Below are 24,552 nucleotides of genomic sequence, written 5' to 3'. Positions count from 1 at the left end.
GTTTACAGCTTTGGCCAGCTTGTTGCTCTGGAAGAATCATTTTTTAAGTAAGTATCTTTGGGGAATTGAATAGAAGAAAACATTTCAAGAGTATTTTATTGTCAAATTGCCATGGAAAAACTCAAGGGTCTTTTGATAACCTCTGGATTTAATTAGCTTTCAGTTTACAAATATTTATCAAGTGAAATCCCATTTCCCCAATGCAAAGCAATACCTAATGTGGATGTTGAAGATATGGTTGTCACCTTGTAACAGGGTGGTCCCCAGGAAAGGGGGAGGTTCCCTGCCCCACCCAAGGGAGGGTGGAACTGAGTAGAAAGAGAAGAGAAAAGTTGTAGAAGAGACTGAGGAAGGAAACAGGATGGAGCCAGGAGACCTGGAGGAGGCGCGTGGAGCCTAGAGACACGTGAAGAAACTACGCTTGTCTTTTGGTCGTGAACTGGGTGACACAGATGTGGGTGAGACCCGTGGGGAGGTGACCATGGCAGCTTTTATCTTGATGTTGATTTTGCTCTTTTCCTTCCGGGCTTGTCTGGTTGTTTGTGACCCTTTTCTGTGGGTCCCCACTGGAAGATGCTTTAGACTTGTAGCAGGCTTTGGGGCCTTGTTCTGGGCCGATCCCATTTAAATGAAGTTTTACCCACGAGGGAATGGGTAACTTTGGATGTTTCATTTAGAAACTAGATTATTTGCTTTTCCTGTATTGTTTCCTAGTTTTATTAAAGTTCCTTCCCATTAAAGTCTCATATGTTTTGTGTTGATACAGCAGATGGCAAAACCCATTTAAAATAGGCAGGTTTGTGGGGTTTGGGCTGCCCCTCTCCCTGTCCTATAACAACCTGATCAATGAGTGTGCGTGATGCGTGCATTTTAGCTTTTACCCGAGGTTTAGAGATTATGGAAAATCAATGCAGAATAACTTTGTGGCTGCATTCAGTCAATATAACTGGGTCTTCAATCAAAAAAAGATTTGAAGCTGTGGTTGATCTAAGCTTTCAGCTGCCCAATTTAAAATGTAAATGGCTACTGCAGCTGATAAAATTCTCCCTTGAGAGCTGTAGAGCCTTGTAATTTAGAGCCCCAAATTCCATATTGCTTCTACCACTCAAAGAGTATGGCATAGACTGATAGAATGTCAGAGCAGGAGGCCCTGCGTGGGGAATCTAGGTTAGCTGTTTTGGAGCTGCTCTGTGGAGTCCTCCCAGGGGCCCAAAGTGGGCAGGGAATAACCAGCAGGCAGGGCTCTGAGCTACCCAACCCCTGTCCCATGCCAATTGTTTCTTTTGCCTCAACACACTCTGACCAGTTTTACTGTCTTAATGCTTTTTTGTGAGAATTTTTTAAAAAGATTTATTTATTTATACATACAAGAACTGGGTGTAAGCCAGAAGTGCAGTGGGTGAGAGGATTCACCAGAGACAAGGTGGGGAGCAGAACAGGCAGATCTACTGAAATACGCTGCTGAGGGAAGCAGTGGGTGAAGCAGGAGAGGTCTGCTGCGCCATGTGGGTTACTCCCTGGCCAGCTGGGTATAGAACTCATGCTGCAGTGGGTGGCAATAGCTTGATAGCTCTGTCTTTAACCCCTGCACCACCAGGGAGGCCCCCTTTGTGAGAGTTTCTATGAAGGAAACATTCTGAGGCTAAAAACATTTTGAAAGAGATAGTTTGATCTAGATTAGCTCACTCATTTTCCAGGTGGATTCACGCCACCTGGAGAAGGTCAGACACACAGCGGGGTGTGCTGAGTCCTGAAGGCAGTAAGAAGCATGCCTTTCTGAGACTGTTTCCTTAGGTGTCCTCCTGATGGGTTAGTGTGAGAATCAAATGGAACAGACAGGAAAACACAATGTGGAGGAGGGTATATAAATCATTGAATATATTAGTTAAATATAAAGTATTATTATCATTTTCCCTTTTCTAACACTAGGACAATCAGGTAGATTGCCAAACTGTGTTCAGGGAGCCCTGTGGATGATTGCTGGAGGCTTAGGGACCTTCTTCAAACAAAGTGACTTCCTTTTTATCTGCTTCTTATGTTAGGCTCCTAGAGTTTCTTTCATAGATGGGACTCTATAATGTTGTAAAAGTCTAACAACCACTGATGTAGAATGGTTTTTGCAAACAAGAATAAATAGCTATGTTTACAATGCCAGTGGCCAACTGTTCTATGAAGATGACTGGACACAGAACATTCAGGGTAGAGATTGAGTATCTGGTTCAGGAGATGACCACCATATCCATAAGCACTATGGACAGATTGGCTTGAACCAAAGAGACTGAACACTGAATTCTACCAAACGGAAACACACCATGAGACCTTTGAGCTGCAATGAGACTTGGGGGAGGAGGGTCTTTTATGCCTGGGTTATTTCCAAGGTCTTTCATAATTTAGCCTTGTTTATCACTGAACTGATGATTCAACTTAATTACCAGAGTGAAAACTAAGTGGTTCCTGACAGCTCACAGCCCTTTCTTTACTGTCTTTCATTTTTTAGTGCACTTACATTTCCATCGACCAAGTTCCTAGGACTCATGCCATTGTGATAAGCAGACCTGCCTGGCTTTGGGGGGCAGAAATGGGAGCCAATGAACATGGAGTGTGCATAGCCAATGAAGCCATCAATGCCAAAGAACCAGCCACTGAGACAGAAGCCTTACTGGGGATGGATCTGGTCAGGTACTGCAAGGGGACTCCTTGAAACAACTGCCTAGAACAGGAGGGGAGTGGGGACAGGATTTACTCCCCCAAACTCCATATTGTGTAATAAAATCATCCTGAAGAAGATCTGTAGCTTTTGACATAAACCTTGAGGTGACTGGGGGAAAAAAAACAGATTGCAATGGAATATTCAACAATAAAACAATAATGAAATACTGAGACTTGCTACAACATGATGAATCTTAAAACATTATAAGCCACACAGAATATTATAAGCCTACATGTTAGAATTCCACCTATAGGAAATATCTAGAATAGGTAAATTCATAGTGGCAGAAAGTAGATTAGTAGTTGCCTGGCGGTTGGGGTAGAAGGATGGGAATGAGGACTGATTCCTAATAGATACAGGATTTCTTTATGGGGTGTTGAAACATTCTAAACTTAAGATTGTGGTGCAATCACTAGTTGGGCAAACTGTGTATGTGCCAAAAACTACTGAAATACGTAGTTGGTGAATTTTATGGTTGTTAAAATATATTTAATAATATATGAAAGAAAAAGTATATAAAATATTAAGGAAAAGAACAGAGGTCTCTTCCTTCTTTCCCTTCAATATCTCAGTTGTACTTTGTTCTTTCTCCTTCTCTTCCTGCCACGATGCAACAGAAGGAAGCAGATATGTACGGTGAATGGGAGCAAGATCTTGGCTTGTTTCATTTGCTTGTGTCACAGGCACCAAGAACAATGTGCCTGGCACATAATAGGTGATCAATGAGTCCAGAATGAATGACTAGAGGGGGACGGCTATAGCTTTTCTTTTTGTGAAATAGTGAAATATAATAGACTGATGACATAGGTGAAAGAAGGTTGGGCTGGGAGTTGGGGTTTTTGTTTCATTGTGGATACACCATGTTGTATCACCCCTCTGGGCCCTAGTGTTCTCATTTGTTCAGTTTGAGACCTAGATTGGATGGCTTCATTCCAAAGAACCTTCCAAAGTTGACATCTTATAAAAAGAAATAGAAGTTAAAACATCTTGTAGGTTTTGTAGGGAGAAATTACTTACATTCCCTGGAGGCCCATGGAGCCCATATCTTGCAACTGATGATTTGATCTACTAGAAGTACATTTTGGTAGCATGTTGCCTTTGTACCTTCCTCATCTTTCTCATACTTCCTCCACCAAGAACCTGCCTGATTCTCATAGCTTAGAAGGAACAATTCCCTGAACTGGAGAAGAGAGGAAAAGACCTAATATTTATAATCAGTATTCTGTTGATTATCAGAATGAAATAATACAAATTTCAAGCTTATGTTTTGACAGCTGTCCTGATATTTTTACCTCTATATTTAATAGACATCCTGAAAATGAAGAATTGACAATGAAAAATGTGCCCCTTTAATGCCTCATTTATAGCCTTGCATTTTGAATTATCATTATATTTGTGGCATGGAATTTATAGAGCTGCCAAAGATCACCATTTAACAGCTGTTTCAATGGAATGACTGAAGAGAATTTTTCCTCTGTCTTCAAAGCCTCTGATGTTTCTTTTCAAGAGTATCAGCCTATAAAGCAACAGGGGTTTACTGAATATCTACTTTGTGCCAGACTCTGTGGGCACACGAAGAAGCTCAAAAGCTTCAAAGAGAATTTAGTTTCATTATAGAGATGACAGAAAATTGAGCAATGCAAGATTTAAAAGCCCATTTAAGATGAGAGTAAAAGAGCAGTGTCTCAAGGCAGGGAAATTTGTAGCCACATGAATGGCACACTCTTGCTGATAATTATTTGATTATGAAAATATGGCCTGTTACAAGAATAAGTCCATAGCAGGTAGTTGCATTATCTGATCTTCTCCCTGGCAACACAGTGAAAAGTCCCTTCAGAAAGAATCCAGTTGGGTGCAATTTAATAAACGTTGCTTCTCAAGTTAAAAATTCGCCAAGTACCAGCCTATGCTACTACTTCAGTAGACTCCACTGACCCTGTCCTAAGACTTGGGTTCCTGCCATGAGGATTACAATTTGAACACACAGATGAATAAATGGGCATTTACTGAGTACATGTTATATGCTGTACTCTTTCAAACCAGCCTGAAAGGGGAATAGTACTGTTTTCACTTTGCTGAGGAGAAAATCAAGGTTTGGCTTAGTTACTTTCCTTATGATCATACACTGGTGGGTAGCAGAAGCAAAACTAGAAGCTGTGTTTCCTTATCTCTGAGTCATGGGATTTTTGCTCATAGCTGCCACCTCTCAGAATCTGCCCATCACTTACATGGTCCTGGGGACTAGCACCGTGCATTTTAATATTCATTATCTCATAAAATCCTTTCTCATATTGAGACAATGTAGTTACTTATTTTATAGGTGACATAAAAGTGAAGTTCAAGTATACTCAGTAATTTGTCCAAAGTCATGCAGACGGCAGTATCTGTGCCCTCTTTATGGGCTTTACTAATTGGAAGGACAGGGAGGATTTTGCTGTTTCATGTCAGAAAAAGTATATGCTTTTTGATAACTGAAACTGTAAGCCATACCAGTAGAGAAAAGCTAGTAGGTAGGAGGAGGAGGAATATGTAAAAAAAAAGGTTTGATCATGTCCTAACCAACGACCCATTCCTAATGAGATCTCTGAGTAAATTATATGTATCGAGGACAGTGACTGGCCATGGAGCTGTTTCATTACTAACCAAAACACCTGGGGTAGAAAATAATAGAGGCCCAGGCTGGACTGGGCAGAGATTTTCTTTAGCCTGGGCTTCAGATAAGAACCATAGGAAGGGGATCTTGCAGAGGGTGATTGCTAAGCGGACCTGTTCCGTGGAGGCAGAGTTGGAAAGGAAAGAGGTGGCTGAGCTTTCTTTCAAGAGGGAGAAGCCATTGATTCTTGAAAAAGCCTTTGAAAAGACCCCCAGGGTTTTAAATGAAATGTATGTGAGGTGTATTTTGAGGTAGAGTACTGTTAATCTGCATATTGGCCTTTGTATTTAGCATATTTGCCTGTGTTGGCATGCTTCAGCAGTCTTGTCCTAGTCTTTGATTACTATAATAGTAATCATGTGGTGTGACGTGACAGAGGCATATGTCTGGTTTACCCACTTCAGGCTTGGTTTAGAAAGAGGGACGACAGCTAAAGAAGCCTTAGATGTCATTGTCGCCTTGTTGGAAGAACATGGACAAGGTGGGAATTACTATGAAGACGCAAACTCCTGCCACAGCTTCCAAAGTGCATATCTGATTGTGGATCGGGAGGAAGCCTGGGTACTTGAGACCATAGGGAAGTACTGGGCCGCTGAGCAAATCACAGGTGAGTGGTGTGAATGGAGAAGCTTCCCGGACTGAAAAGGCTGAGAAGCATGTCAAGTTCTCTAGCCCTGACCTCGAGGAATCATTCTGCTTTTCAGCCCCTCCATGCTGGATCTTCAACACGTTGCCTGCCTCCCCTTTTTGGGCTTCTGCTTCTTAAGAACCAGGAGTTTCCTGAATGAGAGTGTAGGGATGTCAAGTATTGCGAAAACACACTTCTAACAGTTTATTTTCTGTTTGCTTTCTGGACAGGACCCAGTTCTGAACACCAGCAGTTCCATGACCTTAATACTGACTATATTCATTGGCCAAGGGAATGGTTATTTCCCCATTCCAGTCATTATAGGTCAACCAATCACATAACAGGGAACTGCTCCTGGTCACCCCTGGCTCAGTGGCTCTTTGTGTTTGGAATCTTCTGTAGAAGAGGAATTTGGATGTGTGAAGACTGTTCAATACCCCTCCTAGCCAACAATTCCAAGTACCTCTGAGGCAGTGTTCCTAGAGAGAAGAGGAATAGAGAACACACCCAGAAGGATTTAATGCTTAGAAAACTGCTGCTCTGTGCTCCCTGCAGCATCTTGTTCTAAGCCTTTGAGGGACAGTTCTGGAAAAGGAAATGTTAGGAGTGGGAGTGCCTGTCTTGAATATCATCTCACCACCCTCATATTCTGAATAGGATGGGATCCCAAAATAGATCAAAGGCTTTCTAATAGAATCAAGGCATTCTAAGAGACAATTGGCCTTTCTTAGGACTGGATGACAAATACAGGGTATGTGCTCTGCAGTCTCAACATCTTGTGCCTGTGACAGACATGGCTAGTAGATCACAGCACTCTTCTCTTGGTGAGCCTGTACTTGGCCTATATATATTTTTTTCTCAACTGAATTTACCAGGAAGTCTTCCAAGGCTTAGAAATGATGTCAGGTATGAAACTTGTTTGCCATCTCCACTGTAAGGATATTTGGCACCATATCCCCAGAGTTAGTCGTAGAATATTTAGTAGTTGGGAATCGCCTGCTGTCTTCTGTGGCCTGAATCATACTGGTGATCAGGGTTGCTGTGGACATGTTGTGTCCAAATGCCAGGGTGCCCCACGGAGGCTGTGAAATCTAGCCTGCCATTTTCCCAGAGGGGAAAGAGTAAGCCATTCTTCAAATTCACCAAGGTGCAGAATGGATTGGCTGTGCCCACTAAAATCTCAGTTTCTCTTCCTCGTGCACCCAGCTGGTCTGCCCTTCTCCCATGGCAGTTACAGAACTAAGGCTGTCAGTGTGGCCTCCTAGATATCCATGCCCCCTGCGATGCAGGACTTAAAACTCCTTTATAAAAATCTCTTAAGATGAAGTCTATTGAACAGCCATCAAGAGGGCTAGTGGTCCATGCTGGAAAGCAGTCTTAATGTTTTTAAGTAGAGCTTGTAACTTTTTGCTCTATAATTGAATTTCAAAGGCTTAACTTTTCTTTAAGATACCACCTAAAAAATCCATCTCCTGGGCCTCCCTGGTGGTGCAAGGGGTTAAGACACAACCTATGAAGTTATTCACAGCCTCTGCAGCATGAGTTCAAGTTAGATCCCCAGCCGGCTAGGGAGCAACCCACATGGCGCAACAGACCTCTCCTGTCTCACCCGCTGCTCCCCTCAGCAGTGTATTTCAGTCTGCCTGTTCTGTTCCCCACTCTTTCTCTGGTGAATCCTCTCCCCTGCCCCCCACGCCTCTGGCCTGTACCCCAGCTCTTGTACACATAAATAAATCTTTAAAAAAAAAATCCATCTCCCGAAAATGAATGTTGTCTTTCATTAAATATTTAAATAAAACCCCTAGTCACTCCTTGGACTCGTTGATTTCATTCCTCTAATCCTAGCAGTAATGTGACTGCGGTAGGATTTAATGAACTCAGGTCCCCAGATGCGAAAACTCTTGAAAGAAAATGTCTACTATAAATCAACCCTCTAGGAAAATAACATCTGTGGAATTGTTCACAAAATTAAAAAAAGAAAATGGCTTAGCATGAATAATGTCAAACAAAATCAGTTGTTTAGATTGAAGTTACTTTTTATTTTAAAAATAGTTTTACTCTTATTGGTTCCTTTGAAAAAGAGGAATAAGCAAAGAACAAATGCCTATCATCCAGGAATGCTTACTTTGTCTAAGTGAAAATCAGAGAAGCAGAACGTTCTAGGAGAATTCGATCCAGCACTGATCCAGTCTCTAGGGGCTGGTTTTCAGGCAGTCATGACTTTCTTGCTGCTTGTGATTTGGGCTCTCTCTCTACTTCATTCTCCCAGAATTTTGAAGAGCAACATGCCTCCTGGGGACAATTGTAAATGGCCCTTATGAGCTTCACCTGTTAACTTCTTAGTGTTACGGGCAGCATCTTGAAGCTCGAAGGCCAGGTCATTCTCAATATTTGCAACTTAGACTTTGGAGAAGACACAGCAAGTGGCCAGCAGATAGGAGAATTTGTGACCTCATCCTCATTCATGAAGGTGGAGTGTACTTAGAATGGAGACTTTTTGGATTCTAGACTTAGCTAAGCTTATATTTTTGTGAGAAAAAAGTTCCTGTAGATTTTATACAAAAGCACACATATGTATGTGTCTAACACATACACACTCAGACCCATAATTCACAGGTACATTCCAGTATTTTAAAGCAATTCATTACCAGCGCCACTATTTTTCTAAATATTGGGACCTAGAAAAGATTAAATAAGGTGTCATATGTATTTTGAAGCCATATAAATAATATAATTACATATATATAGTTCATACATAGTTTATATGTCACATAGATAGCATATGTTATATTACATATATTTGAGCAGAGGGTAGTCTAAAGTGGAGGAATCTCTGCTGCTGAGACATATTAGTAGGCTCTTTTTGTGAAGGCTACCACCTTTTGCTTTTCTTGTAGGTAATATGTGTCAGTGCTTGGGATTTATTTAGCCAGAATGAATAGCTCATGTATTTCCTTTTGTTTGTGAATTTAAAGCCAAGTGACCATTGCTCATTTAAAATGTGATAATGCTGGTCAGTTCCTGTCTAGTCTTCTGGGAGTTTCCCTCAAAAAAAAAACCAAAAAACTATTCTTTAAAATTTGAATAAAAAATTTAACTTCCTATAGTTAAAGTTAAGTTGCAGGGGGAGGGAGCCCCATAAATTTGTTACTTTTTTTAAGATTTATTTCTTCTTAAAAGAACTAGGGTGTAGGCTAGAGGTGTGGGGGTTGAGAGGATTCACCAGAGACAGGGTGGGGAGCAGAACAGGCAGATCCACTGAATTACACTGCTGAGGGAGCAGCAAACGAGACAGGAGAGGTCTGCTGTGCCATATGTGGGTTAGTTCCCTGGCCGGGGATCGAACTCAGGCCATCAAAGTGGTACCCCAGAGACGTAAAACCCCTAGGCCACCAGGTAGGCCCAAATTTCTGTTTCTTGATTAAGTCTTTATATTTCCAACTAACTGGGCTTTGTGCTTTCTACAGAGGGAGTGAGGTGCATCTGCAATCAGCTTTCACTCACCACTAAGATCAATGCTGAGCATCCTGAACTCAGAAGTTATGCTCAGAGTCAAGGTTGGTGGACTGGGGAGGACGAGTTCAATTTTTCTGAAGTTTTTTCTCCAGCTGATGACCATGGAGACTGCTGTGCAGGCAAAGAGAGCTTAGAAAAGCAAGAAGGTGAGCGAGTACATCTCTTGTGATTGCCCCTCTTCAATCAGGGCCACAGCTAGCCACAGGGGAAGCTGGGAGATACGGTTTCTAGTTGAGCAGTCATGTTCCCACCTATAATTTCAGGAGCTGTACAAAACTCCACAAAGGGAAAGGAATGAATGGACTTTGGTGAACAGTCTGCCATAGTTGGTGAACAGTCTGCCACATCTTCTGTCTCTACCTTTTCTTATAGAAAGCATCACTGTACAGACTATGATCAACATCTTACGGGACAAAGCCAGTGGAATCTGTGTAGATTCTGAGTCATTCCTCACCACAGCCAGTGGAGTGTCTGTCCTGCCTCAAAATAGAAGCTTGCCGTGCATTCACTATTTCACAGGAACACCAGATCCTTCCAGGTTGGTCTGAGACCCGTTATGTAGGCAGAGAACATGTGCTTCCACTGAGAGCTCATCCAACAAGTGTGCTTTAGTTCTGCTTCTCTCTTGCAGAGCCATGTCACACCTCAATGTGATCAAGGCAACACAAAGACCTTCAAGTCCTGGACCAGTTCTTTAAGACTGTGTGTTAAGGGGTTACTTTGTGCCCTTACAATTCAGTAAAGAAGTAGTATTGAACAGGTTAAGAACAGGTTAAGGCTCCAGAATAAATTGCCAAGATTTTTAATTCTGATCTGTCACTTACTGGCTGGGAAGGTAACCTCTCTGCTTCCATGTGTGTACTGTGTGATGGAGTAGTACAAAATCCTAACTTTAGTACCTTTAGGTACTTGTTGGGAACATTAAGTGAGATGACACAATAAATACCTAGTAGGTTTAACTATTATTTCTCAAGACTATCTCTATCTAGTCTACCAGTTAAACAGCAAGCCATTACCCCCAATAATTTCAGTCACATGCCCCACAAATCATATCATGCTGGCTTAAAGACACAACCCTCAGAGGTTTTCAGATCTGTTCATTATCAGAACCACTCGGGACATTTTGAAAACACAGCTCACCTACTAGATCAGAATCTTTGAGGTGGACCTAGGAATCTGACAAGTAAGTGACCCTCAGTCTGAAAAGCTCTAGAAAACTGCCTATTCTGTATTTTTTGGGTGTTCCACTGGCTGAAAATCATCATTATTGTTTAAATATTGTATGTCAAACCTTTGATCTCGCTAGAGGGAATCTGTAGCTGTTCAATTTCATATCCTTTGTAACTGCAAAGATTTATTCTCTTCTTATTGTCTCAGGAACATAAGACAATGTCCAGCTAGTGACTATTTCTTAGATGACTCAGGGAAAAACCTCTACCTCTCCTGATCCTTTGGCCTCATTTTTAAAACTATTGCTGATATCAGTAGCTCCTTCCATCTAGCACATTATATTTGGTATAAGCTCCTTCTTTTTTCATTCACACATTTACTCTTTCAATAAGCACTTATTAAGCATCTGCTGTGTACCAGATATTGTGCTTTTTGGGTACTTGGCCGTTAGTATAAGCATGTATGAGGTGAGAGGTGGCCAGTTTGACAATGGAGAAGTCAAATTGGAAAACTTCACAGAAGAAGGACTTGAGCACTGGGCATTGTGGGCAGAGTAGGAGTTGACATAAAAAGCAGGAATGACATTCTGCAGAGGGAACAGCATGTGCAAGGCATACAGGCATGGAATGGCATGGCACATGGTTGCAGTTGTGCTTCCTCCTACAGATTTGGTTATCTCTATCACCCCCCCCCCCCCAATCTCCTCCAGTAAACAAGCCTCGTCACCCTCATCTGGTACCTCTGTTGGCCTCATACAGCGAGCCTCAACCACTCAGCAGTGTTCCAGGCAGCCTTTGGGGTCTGGCCTCCTGTTACATTCCAGCCACTTTCTCTTGGTGTGATATCCATTCAGAATGCTTGGTTCCAACTCCCACCCTCTTTTGTTCCACCAAAGCAGGGGCTCCTCCTTCCTCTCCCTATTGTTTATAGACTTCCCCATGGACTCTGAGCTGGCTTATCCTCAGCACTGCCAGCTCAGCTGGCTCTCATGAGCACTCACTGACGACCCACAGGGGAACACGTAGGGCTTCAGAGTCCTACTGTGAAGGTCTTAAGTCATCTCGATATTTGCACATTGTTCTTTAGGGAACAGGAGTTTTGAAGGAGTACGTTGAAGAAGGACCACACCAATCTGCATTGTCCTCCATGTCACAGAAACTTGTTCTGACCGTGCTTAGAAGACAGGGCTTTGCCATGGCAGAACACTAATAAAGGAATTCTTTTTCCTCTGTTGAAGTACTTGACCTAATACAATTAAAGAAATGGTTTGGGAAATAGCCTTCTAATAGTTTAAATGGAAATGTTCAAGTAATCTTAAAAGACAATTATTCATGGTTAAATTAATTGAGAAGACCTTATGGAAGATTAGGGACCCTCGGGAAGACCTTCATTTTTATTTTCTAAGACTAAATGAGTTGCATTTCCTACTGTGACTATGGAACGGTCATAGACTTCCCCTCCCCATTCACCATTTCAATGTTTCTCTGTAATTGGGCATGTTCAACATTCTGTGGCTTGTCAGCGGGAAGCATAATTACCTACTCTTGGGTTTTTAGGTAGTAAAATTAGGGAAAATTTAACTGGCTTTAGCTAGCGCTAAAAACATGACAGACATTTTCAGGAAATAGTTTCAGAGCAGTGGGCTTGCCAAAGGTCATGACCGAGGAGCAGGACTATATTATTTGTCCCTCCAGTGAATGTTAGAAACTGGGGGACACCATCTGCCTGTCTGCCTTGACACTGCTTTGTTCAGTGCTCACTGTACTAATTATAGATTTTTTTTTCCTCCAAATAACATATTCTCATTCTCTTCTTCACTTTCTCCCTCCTTACCTTTTTTCCTTCCTCTTTTCTAGAATGAACCAGGCACTGTGTGAGTTTGAGAGTTGGAAGGAGATGCAAAAGTCAGAGTTTGAGAGATTGAGGGAGACACAACAGATCTTTAGTTTTACTGAGAAGGAAATGTCATCACATTGCTGTATTCTATTGAGTCATCTGGTCCCTCGGTCATCTACATAGTGATGCCGATAGGCTTTAGTGCCTTGGTTCTGCCCTTGGAAAGCCACTTCCAAGTGGAAGCCAGGACCTGCTAAGGCTTCACTGCTGTGAGGAGTGGGAGGCGGATGGAGCAGGGTCCTGTTGTGTGCTGGAACCGGTGAGAACTGATTACGCAGATCTCTTCCCAGCGCTGCTTGGTGACTTCACCTTGGTAATTTGAAATGAGTCATCGCAGGTACATTTACCCCACAGGAAATAGCAGACACCATGAATCAGGGCATTATTTTCCCCCAGAGATCCAGTTGTCAAGCCAGCACACCGAGAGTCCCTCCCCCTCTTCTAGGAAAATACACAAATACTCAAGATACAGGATGGGTCATTCAGAAGGAGTGAATTTAAAAGTATTCATTTTAAATATTAGAAGGCTATTTCCCATCCCATTTCTCTAATTGTATTAGGCAGTGTACATCGACCTAGGAAACAGAAAACAGGCAAGACGTTCTAAATTTGACCTACTTTAGTGAAAAGGAGCTGGGTGGATACAAGGAACAGGGAGTGTGTGTGCACATGTGTGTGTGCATGCGTGCATGTGTGTGTGTATGTCTGTTTGCCTTCTCTTCTCTATACCATGTTTAAAGGCTTAATTGGATCAGCTAAAAATATCTCATATTGTTAACTTAGTTGACAAGTTAATGACAAGTGGCGCCTCCTCGTTATTAGGGGTTACATCCTGGGCTTCAGACCATGTCCCCTATGTTAGTGGAGCCCTGGTTCCCTGCAGGACATAGCCTACGCGGACATACACAGAACTGAGGGTCCTATGCAAAACAGCTACCCCTAAGCCCCCCATCTCATTCTTTTTCCAACACCATCTTATCTCTCCTGTTCTAATTTTTCAAAACCTCTTTAATCATCTAGTTCCAGCCTAAGGTTGTCCCACACTCCCTAAATACTAGTTCTCTTTCCCTCTAAATGGAAACATCCTTCAGTGATATTCTGCTCTCAGCTAAATATGGCTTTGACGATGTGATTGAAGTGACTCACCGCAAAGTGGGCTGACTCACAGATGAACCATTCAGAGGGACACCTGCAATGTAGGGAAACTGGCTTCCAGGTTCTTTTCCAGTTGGCTCCAAGTTAAGCAGATTCATCCTTTGTGCTGCTCCTTTCTGTGCCAGGCTCTGCCTCAGCGGCTTTGTTGGGGACTTCAGGGCTCAGGATAAGCCTGGCTTAATGGCTCAGGGAGTTTCTGCATCTTTGGCAAGAACAGAGACTGTTTGAGGTCAGAGTGTTAGCTGACCACTAATGGTAAAATCCCAAATCTCAAAGCACAAAAAATATTTCTTTTTCTTCAGTAGCAGTGTAAAAACACCCTGTAGCGGCAGGAAGGGCACAGAGCAGGATGTCTATGACCCGAGCAGACGGGCAGCCAGGTGAAGGAGAGTCCTAGGAGCCCTTGGTGGCTTTTTCAGGCTTTTATTGAGTTCACCAGGTACATGGCAGGCAGGGGTGCTGGGGGGGCCAGGAGGTGGCAGGCCTCCCAGCCCCTGCAAATCTTCACTCTGTCTGGGCTCTCCAGCATTCTCTCCTGGCCTCTGTTTCTCTGCTGGTTGTCTTCCTGGTCTCTTTCGCTCTCTGCTGGCATCCCCATGACACCGCCCTTATAAGCCCAGTCTCTCAGCCCAGGTGTACCCACCTACGCATGCTCACACCCTATTCCAGGTGCCTGCCATCAGGCATGCATTCAGGACCATGGGTTCCATCATCAATCCTAATGGCAGGAGGGCAGAAAAGCCTGATACTTTACTTACCCTACACACCCAAAACCAAAACAACAACAGAAAATAGTGAGAGGTAGCAGAGGACAAGGATTTTAGATTTGAATGTCTGAATTTAGTTCTACATCTGGCCTTATTAGGAAAGTATGTGCCTTTGGATAAAGTCCTTAGCTTCTGTCTGTAAAATGGGGCAAAGCTTTCCACTCTGCCTTGTTCACTGCTGTATCCCTAGTCCCTGGAATAGCGTCTTACACTCAGTCAGCTCATAACATTTTTACTGCTTCTGCACAGCATATTTACTGCATGTTGACAGCCTGTTTTACTGAATGAATGAACAGGGGTACTATGAGAAGTTGAATGCAAACACTTTGAAAATGATGATACACCATAAAATGTTGAGATTTCCATGATAACTTTCTCATTCCAAGTGAGAAAACAAATGAGAGGAAAACAGTTTTTGTATACTGACTTCAGGCATCCATCACAGGGGTTTGGAAGGCATAAAAAGGCAGATAAGGCAAAGATGTCTCCAAGGATGCCTGTAGCTCAAAGTGTGACCCAAAACTCAAATTCTGCAGACTCTGAGACAGACCATGGAAAGCCATACTGCGCTTCATGTCATAGTCTCATGCTTGGATCTTAGATTTGCCAAAGTTATAGCTGATGTTTGCAGTGACTTGGTTTCTTTGTGGCCTCCTTTGATAGTTTTCCTGTTCTTACCAAAGTTCCCCATAGAGTTACTCACCAGCTCTACACTTCCTCATTAGGCAGCCACTGGGCTGCCCTTTGCTATTGGCAGCCCTGCCCCTTATTTATTTATTTATTTATTTTAAAAAAGATTTATTTATTTATTCAGGCACTGGGTACAGTGAGAAGTGCAGGAGGGTGAGAGAATTCACCAGAGCCAGAGTGGGAAGCAGAACAGACAGAAGGACCGAAGTACACTGCTGAGGGGAGCAGCGGGCGGCAGGAGAGGTCTGCGCGCCATGTGGGACCCTCTGCCATGTGGGACCCTTCTCCGGTGGCCTGGGAGCAGCCAGGGATCTAACCGGCGATCGAACCGGGGATCGAATCGGGGATCGAACCGGGGATCGAACCGGGGATCGAACCAGCACTGCAGAGGCTGCAGGCAGCTTCGCAACCCAGCGCTCAAACGCTGCGCCACCGGGGAGGCCCAGCCCTGCCCCTTTTAGATTTACACACAAACCACATGAAGGCTGAGGGACCAGGCAAATGCTGGGGCAGGTCACTTCTCTGAAGTTTAGCCATGAGGATAGAGCAGAAGCAGCTTTCTGGAGCACTCTCTGCTGTGTCACACCTCAGTACCATCTATGGAGCTCTCTGGGGGTGTTCCATATGCAGGGAGAAGTGGGGCTGCCCTGGCTGGGTGGGCTGGTCACCACACAGGTGTTACTTTCAGCTTTGCCACTAGGGCTATGTTACCGTGGGTAAGTCATTTGATCTCCCTGGTCTATTCATTAGCATACATTCATTCAAGTGGCATTAAAAATGCTACCATCTGATGATTAGGTCAAGAAGATGTGATATATATACACAATGGAATACTACTCTACCATCAAAAAAAGATAAACTTGTGCCATTTGCAGCAACATGGATGAAGCTAGAAGGGATTATGCTCAGTGAAATAAGTCAAAAGGAAAAAGAAAAATATCAGATGATTTCACTTATAGGAGGAATATAGGGAAACCATACAAGGGATCAAAAAAAAAAAAAAGGCAAAACTAGCAGTCAAACTATAAATTGGAGACATTCATCAGGGGAGGGGAGGGAAAGGAATCAAAATGTGAGGGAAGAGCACAAGAGTCTATGGTGATAGTTCAAGGGCGTCTTGGTGGTGGTAATTTTATGGGGACAACACCTGAGAAGAGAAATCAACATAGTACAAAAATGAACAACGATGTAAAAATAAATAAATTTTAAAAAGAGAGAGATGAAATTCAGTTCACAAAGAAATAAAAAAATGCTATCATCTGAGGTTCATTGTGGGATAATATGGCTTTTTAAGGTGATATTCCATAAAGAATGGTCAGAAATCAGAATATTTGGGAACTGCTGAATTACCCACATTCCCCCCTTTCTGAATACATAGACACAAATGATCAAATCTGCATTAGAGATATTTTCTGGTTTAAATAAATTAGTGTATGATTGTCATTTATTATTAGCAATAATTTTCATTTATTCAATTTCCAAAAAATTCCCCCTTTAATCAACTGGCATATCTATGCTTCACATTTTTTATCATTTGAAGATGCTGACTTCCTTATAGACTTTGGGAAAAAGTTCTTGGAGAGATTTAGTTGCTTTAGAATACTATGGTCACCTCATCATATTTATTACTATTTGAAAAATAGAACTAGCAGGTGGGAGGGATAAGCATATATTACTTCTTGTCTTAGAAGAGACCCCCTCATTGATGTTACACTGACCTCTACATTCCAGTGAATGTGGAATGGATTAGAAGTTACATCAAATAGAATGACTTTTCCTGTGCTACATGGATTCAGAAGACCATGACTGTGCTTGGCATGAACTAACTGAAATCCAAGTCACAAGTGCACAGGTGGCATGATAAAGACATAGAAGTAACACAAAAGGTGTAGGAGCTGGAAGGGACAGTGGAAATAATTTTAGTGGAGATGAAAGGAGGAGGGAGAAAATGATAGACAGAGGCAGAGAAGAGTGCCCAGTTGTACAAAAGTACACACACACACACGGCATTTTCTCTCAGATCCATCCTTCATGCCCAAAGAACTGAATCAAAGAGTTCTTGCATCAACCACCCACTCTGCCCAGAACTGGCCCGTGAGACAACCAGACCGCTGTTTCTCTGTGTTGTGTCCGCCTTTTTATTTTTGTCATTTGTCTTAATCTTTCTGCTCCCTGAGTCTGTCAGAAAGATTCCAGAGATTTTCAAATAAGGCAGAACCAGAGAAAAATTCTCAAATGAGCTTCTTTCCCAGGAGGTCACTTTCAAGCAAACGATGGCAGAGAGAGAGGCAAAGAGTTGGCTCATTGCCCTCTCTCCTCAAAACACCACATGTCTTTTTCCTGGTCCCTTATTTAAGTAAAAATCAAAATCAACAAGCAACTATAAACCAGAGACACACTATGGGGTGGGGGAGAGGGGAGTAGGATCAAAACAAGGATGGTGGGAATTGTATGGGGACTATAACCAAGATGAAAATGCATACATTGTGCAAAAATTAAAAATGATGTAAAAAATATAAAATAAAAATAAATTTTAAAAAATTGCAAGAAAGGTGAAAAAAACCCACATGTCTACTTGCCTTACTTTACCTAACTGAAAAGAACCTCTCAAATGGTCTTCCCAGAACAAAACAAGTCTGTTTCGATGTCTCCTTGCTGTAAATAGATGAATTTGCTTGTAAATGACAGCTGCTTCACTAAAGCATGCATTTGGGTCTTGGGTGCACCCTGCCACCACCCACCATGAGTTGGCTCAGGATATGTTCAATGACCTAAGGACAGTCTCTGGTGTCCCCAAGCCCTGACTCGATATGGCTGAACCACCTCTCCTTTCTCCCCAGGTCCATATTCAAGCCTTTCATCTTTGTTGATGATGTCAAACTTGTCCCCAAAGTACAGTCTCCCTGTTTTGGGGATGATGACCCTGCCAAAAAGGAGCCCCGGTTCCAGGAGAAGCCAGACCGCCGGCATGAGCTGTACAAAGCCCATGAGTGGGCCCGCGCTGTTCTGGAGGGTGAACAGGTGAGTGGCTGGCCCATGGGGGTGTGGTCAGGAGGGCAGTGGCTGAGCAGCTCATCATCATGCTTCTCTCCAGAGCGACTCCTCCCAGAAATGCAGAAAATCCAAGGCCCTTTCCAGAGTGACGCTGTTCATTTGCCCCACACGCTCCTGAAACCAAAGCCTCTACTTTTGCTGTTATTCTAGAATTCAGTGGGCTAGGAATCTCTCACTTACCTAGGACTCATAGAAATGTGTGGTCTAGTAGGGCTACTGCTTTTCTGCTGTCTACAATTCTTTGTATGATTGTAAACAGTTGTAGGTGATAGCAAGGCTTTATTTAAAGATGCAATCTTATTTTCAAAAAAGTGATTCATCAGAAAACCCCTCAGATGGTTGGTGCCCACACAACAGTGTGAGTGTGCATAATGACACTGCACTGTTCACTTAAAAGTGGCTTAGGTGGTACATTCTATGTCATGTATATTTTGCCACAGTAATTTTTTTTAAGATTCTCAAGTTCTAGCAAAAAAAATTATAAATGTAACTTCCCTTTCCTTCCAAAGTTTTGGTTAGTAAGGTTACATCAATTCAGACCTGAGAAATACCCATTCTGTGTTCCCTAGCACCCCAATATGTGCCCACAGCCCCCATTAGTGGTGCTGGTCATATAAAATCAAGCTTCTGTTTTGCTAAAGGAAGAAGGAAAGTTGTTGGATGCTCAGCTCCAACACAAGCATTTTATCAACAGCATGCCATAGGTTCTGTTTATCATAGAGAAACGACCCCTTTTAGGTAAATTGGCGCATTCATTGTGTGTAGACTGGGTCAGTTAATTTCTTTATATTTGGCATGGTGTGCTATAGAAAAGGTATATAAAGAAGGCAACAGCAGCAACTCCTGGTGAATTCAGATCATGTCTCCGAGAAGGGAGTTTCACTTTTTGTAGACTTGCTCTTTCATGCCACAGAGATGACCATTTTGACACAAAAAGCTGCACAGTGAGCTCCCATCTGTCTGCCCTGCTAGACCCTTCCCTGGAATCGTGATTGCCGCAGCTGCACTACACTGAATTTTCTCTAGGGCTGCTCAAATGAGCCTGTGCCAGTTCTGATTTTCTAGGTGGATAAGTAAGAGTAAAAATATCACTCCTTGGTACTTGGTTTTATGGCTATTTGGCAAGTAGGAAGCAGAGGGTGATCTAGGACCATATGTTCCCAGCTGTAGTACTTACATTACAAAGACTTGAGACCGGTGAGTTCCCATAAACTTTGAAATTGAGATGTGATCATTGGTTTGAGTCAAAGCTGTGTTAGAAAGTGGTGAGTGGTGGCGAGAGCAGCTTTTTCATTCTGAGATAAATTGGGCAAATGAGAAATTCTCATTGTCATCCATTATAAATGAATGGTTTCTACTTGGAAGAGGTGATCTCACCACAGGAAAAAAATAAAGCAGGGATAGACATGGCATGTGATTATTCCTTGATCTGTTTAGTCATTCAACAAACATTTATGAGCAGTGCCTACTATGTGCCAGGCATAGGAGGACAGAGATAAACCTTGGTCCCACTCCCCAAGAACCAGTGTCTAATGGGCACAGAGGCAAGTGGACCAACCCTTACTAGATTGGGAGAGAATGACCATGACATTGTACTGCTGCAGCCCAGAGGAAAACTTCCAGAGACCTCATTATGGGTGCGAGCTGAACAAGCATTGACAGAGGGATGAGCCATGTAGACAGCAGGGTTGCCTTGCAGGGGCGAGGACTAACATGGGTTGGGGAATGCAATAATTGAGCTTGGAGAGAAGGGAGATGTGGGGGCATGACAAGAGGTGAGGCCAGCAAGAGCCTTGTATGTTACAAAGCGTCTTTCCTGAATGCCACTCAGGAATCAGAAGACAATGAGTTGCTGCCCGAGTATTTTAAAAGCAGAGCAGCGACATAGCCATGTTGATATTCTAGGATTCCGTGGCAGTCCTGCGGGAACAGATTGAATTCAATGGGTAGGACCCCAGGGCCTATTGCCATGACCCCCACATTTTTTGTCCTTCCCCAGGAGCAAGGTCACAAGCTGAGGAAGACCATGCTGGAACTAGAGAAGCAAGGCTTGGAAGCCATGGAAGAAATCCTCACCAGCTCTGACCCCCTGGACCCCACTGAAGTGGGGGATCTTTTCTATGACTGTGTTGACACGGAGATTAAGTTCTTTAAGTGAAGTAAGCATTCCTTTCCCCCTTCTTATTTAACTTTCCCACCTTACTAGGTTACCAGCAAGACAAACCACTCTCCTGTTTGAGTAAAATGAGAAAGTTCAGATGTGGTCTCTTTTTCTGAAGCCAAATTGAACTGTTCACTTGTGTTCTGCCTTGAATCTCAAAATGCCCCCTTCTGCACTGTAGAGCCCCTTCCTTTGCAATGTAACATGTATCCCATTTGCCTGTTGTTTGAACGTCTGACTAATTGTGGATTTTAAGCTGCTATTATTGTGTTTCAGTGACAATGGGCACATTAGCCTTTCCACAGGATGAGAGTTCACCAAGCTTTGAAAGACATACTCCACAGCACTCAGTTTTGGGGCAAAGCAGTCTTTTGAAATCTTACTGTTTTTCTCAGTAACAGTTTCTTTCAGGTTAACAGACACCATTTCTTTGTCTGCCCAGGCCTCTTGGGTGTGTACTCAAGGGAGAAGCTTTAGGGTGTTTAGTCCAGGGAGAAGCTCCCTGGCCTCCCTTGCCTTGTGAGCATGCCTGCGGTGAACAATGTTTCTGGGCAAGTCTTCTGAGGGGCAAAACCAGTGAGAAAGGATAAAGGCGACGCCCCTTGGGTTCCAGCTCCACCCCCATCTTCTGATCCTGAAGATCTCTCGTGCACTGTGCCTGTGTGAGGTGGCGAGGTGCGCCCACAGACTGCTTACTGGGGCAGGAGAGCTGGTCTCCATGTGAACAGGGACCTGCCCACTCTGGAGGTGCAGAGGCAGCCATACCAGGGACTTCCTGAATCTCCCTAAGGACACGGCTGCTTACCCTGCACAGCAGCACACCCATCCCCTGGAGGAGGCCCCATGGAGAAAAGATCCTAGGCCTGGTTACTGCCATCTAGTTTAGGATTAATTAAAAGGCTCTATGGCATAGTTCCACGCCATAAAGCTGCGGCTCTCTCAGCTAATGAGGGAAAGAAAAGGAAAAGCTCTTGACTATTTAGATTCCAGTTAAAGTAGCTGGAGTCCGGGCAGCCACTGCGTTATCTCAGCAGAGAGGCTTCCATTACACTGATTTGTTTCTAGTGTTGTGTACACATGAAGGATTTGACTTACCAGCAGAGCATAGAAAAGCATCAAAGACCAGATGGGCTCAGCACCGGGAAGATAGAGGCCAAGGAGGTGACAGATGGCTGTAGAGGCATTTCGCTCCAGGGTAATAATCCAGCCCCCAGCTTTCCTGCCCAGCCCGTTACTTCCCACAAAGCTATGCAGGAAGCATCTGACTTCCCTGGTCTGTCCCCTTATTCCTCACGTCCCAGGTTTTCCAGTGGCTACCTTCAAACTGGCTGGAGTGAGCGAGTAGAGGGTGGCTTACCTCCAGCTACTGAATCCCTCAAACACTCTTGAAATGGACCGGAGGCAGAGCTGATAATAAAAGAGTATGTTAGTATGGCAGCTAGTGAGAGAGCAGCCACTGAATCACTCCAGCCTCCCTGGTGCCATTGGGGCCTAAGCATGCTTCATCATTGATAGGAATTTTCAAATGGAAATACTGTGCATGTCAGTAGTCTTGGAAGGGATTTAGCAGTACTGTGTCACAGCCCCTGAGAGCTGGAAGGGACTGGGCCCCATTCCCAGATGTGGACACTGAAGCTCTTTCTTTTTTCCCTCTGCCAACTTTCCTTTGAAAGTATAGCTAATGAGAACACCATGAGTGTTTTGCCTGGCAGTCTTGTAATTTTGTATGTAATACCACTAGCTACAAATGGTGAGAGATGAGATTATCAGAGCTGATAAAGTAACAGCAGCCAGGTATGGTGGCTTGTAGTTGCTGAGTTTTCTTCAGGTTTGGCCTGGGCTTTCCTTGTTGATGAACTTAGGATCTCCTCATAGGTGGGACAGTCCTGAGAGTTTCTGTCTATAGCTGCTAATTGGGGAACTTGGAGGATGATGTAGTAACCTCATCCCCTCTTATAAATAACCTACTGGTGGTTATTTAAAATAAGATGGTGCAGAAAGTCACTCTAAACTTTTGCCATATGGCTTCATCTTTTTCTATTATGGAAACATTTCATCAGATCTTACATGCCTGAGATACCCCACGTGATTATGGGTTTGGTCAAAAGTGTTTAGTGAGAATAAATTACACAGAAACCTGCTTTCATTATTATGGGCCAAACAAAGGTCATACAGACCCAGCCAGTTTTATGCCATTGCCCAGCCATTGTGCACTGGGAAACACAATGGCTACTTCTGTTAGGGGTCATTGACCTTGGTCCAGCACCCGAGAGAAGAGCCAACCCTCTCTGAGTTGACTTGACAATTGTGATGCCCCATCTCACCACTAGAGGGCATAGCAGCCCTCCCTGGCAGAAGCTGACTGGCGCTGGAAGCTTCCACTAGGTGTGGAGGTGGTCTAGGAGCAGTGAACCTAGGTGGCCGCAGTTGCTGGATTCTTGGTGTAATGGGACATGTGGGGAAAGACGACAACTAGAGCGAGCAAGTAATCTGCTAGTGTGGCTGCACTCATTTATAGTGACTTTAATCTACTTAACAGCTTGACATTCGTTGTTGGATTTCGAAGAGGTTGTTTGGGGATGTTTGTTTTTAAACACTCTAGCAGATTTTGCTTTGAAAAATGCTTATTATGACATGGATAATTTCTTGACCGGGGTTGCTTTTCTAGAGGCAATAGGAGGGAAATGAATATTCAAGATGAACTAGGAAAATAATGTTTAAAGGTCACAGTGTGTAAGTAGCTTCTTAAAATACCATTTGTGTATCCATTAGGACTTGGGGGTGGGGGGCGTGTGCATGCTTTGTGCAGAAAGAAGACATAGCCATAAAAGACAGACTCTCTTTCCCGTTCCCGTGACCCATAACTAAGCATACCCTAGTTAGTCTTGTCTTGTAGATTGAAGTTACCATAGATCAAGACAGCCCCAAACTCCAAGGAGTGGGGGAGACGGGAGGAGGGCAGAGATTGAAGGAAAAGTAAATTAGTAAAGCAGAAGGTAGTACTTGTTCATTCTTGGAGATGGTTTGGAACTTTAGGTAGAATAAGGATAGATTTGATCCTAGGGCAATTCTTTAGTGACCAATAACATAAGGCACGTGTATTAGCGTCTTACAAGCTAACAGAGCAGGTGTGTGCGTACTAGGTATTAGCAGGGGATTCCTTCCCTACTGGAGGAACCTTAGGTATAAAAGATAATAAACAACCAGGCAAACTACTTTGCTCCCTAACTGATGTGATCCCACATCCAGTGTGTGTGATGCAGCCCTTCCCTTGGGGAAGCCAGGTGGGACCAGCACCACCTGCACTGTTGTGTGAAGGGCCCACTGCCATTTCTGGGGAAGCTCGTTAGCTGAGCTCTCAGCTTTAGGAGGGAAGCACATGAGGAAGGCGAGAGAGAGCTCACTGGCTGACCATTCTTGTGGAGGGGACAGGGGCACGTCTCTCTCTCACACACACACCACAAGCACACACGCACACACACTTGCTCGCCCTGCACCACCTGTGCTTCCCTGTGGCCGGGGTGTTTTGTTCCACACCATCTGAAATTCCCTCCCATGGTTTGTGTCAAAATGTGTTTGATCTGACTGATTTCAAACACCCCTGAATGTCACGTGCAGATTTCTTATGGGAACAAATAAGTACAAGTTTGCAGTCACATTGTGACAAGTTAAATGTGTGAGCTGGAAGATGCTCTTAGCAGGGAATAAAGAGTCTTTCTGTTTCCTGCCATGGAAACTGACCATGTAGTCTTAACAGTCTTTTGTACAAAATCTACCAACGAGATAACTTCCCCATCTAGTGCTTGCCCTTGAAATTGTCTCTACACACTGAGTATACAATAAAAAATGCTAAAATTCATGTCTGCGTGGCTTCTTCTATCTTCTTTTTCATGAATAAATGTGAACATCAGGCATAAATGTATGAAAGGGGGTGTTTTTTAGACTGGAATTTTCAGAAAACCGAATCAGCACCATCTGTGAATAAATATGCTCTTTAAGGATAAGCAAAAAAACCACAATGAGATACCCCTTCACACCCATCAGCATGGCTACTATCAAAAAACCAGGCAGGATCAAGTGTGGCTGAGGATGTGCACTGATAGTAGGGGTGGAAAATGGTACAGCCTCTGTGAAAAACAGTATGACCATTCC

At 43.4% G+C, this 24,552-nt stretch overlaps 1 protein-coding gene across 5 annotated transcripts in view; it reads left to right on the top strand.

The window, feature by feature from the left end:
• SCRN1 (secernin 1) overlaps nucleotides 1-24,258 on the top strand; it is a 56,985-nt gene extending 32,727 nt beyond the window's left edge. For 3 of the 5 annotated variants that reach the window (XM_037509766.2, XM_037509771.2, XM_054692445.1), the window contains 6 exons: nucleotides 2,498-2,679; nucleotides 5,768-5,970; nucleotides 9,459-9,653; nucleotides 9,880-10,045; nucleotides 18,026-18,206; nucleotides 20,239-24,258. In XM_037509766.2, the coding sequence (XP_037365663.1) occupies nucleotides 2,498-2,679; nucleotides 5,768-5,970; nucleotides 9,459-9,653; nucleotides 9,880-10,045; nucleotides 18,026-18,206; nucleotides 20,239-20,397 (1,086 nt within the window). In that variant the 3' untranslated portion in view covers nucleotides 20,398-24,258. Of the gene's footprint in view, nucleotides 1-410; nucleotides 455-2,497; nucleotides 2,680-5,767; nucleotides 5,971-9,458; nucleotides 9,654-9,879; nucleotides 10,046-18,025; nucleotides 18,207-20,238 lie in introns of those variants that run through there. The other 2 variants (XM_054692446.1, XM_037509775.2) reach the window with 2 other exon arrangements.
• Nucleotides 24,259-24,552: the final 294 nt, after the last annotated feature.

The sequence above is a fragment of the Talpa occidentalis genome, unplaced genomic scaffold (genome assembly GCF_014898055.3).
Source record: "Talpa occidentalis isolate TD23 unplaced genomic scaffold, MPIMG_talOcc4v2.1, whole genome shotgun sequence".
Classification (NCBI taxonomy): Eukaryota; Metazoa; Chordata; class Mammalia; order Eulipotyphla; family Talpidae; genus Talpa; species Talpa occidentalis.
This window is presented reverse-complemented; position numbering and strand designations above follow the sequence as displayed.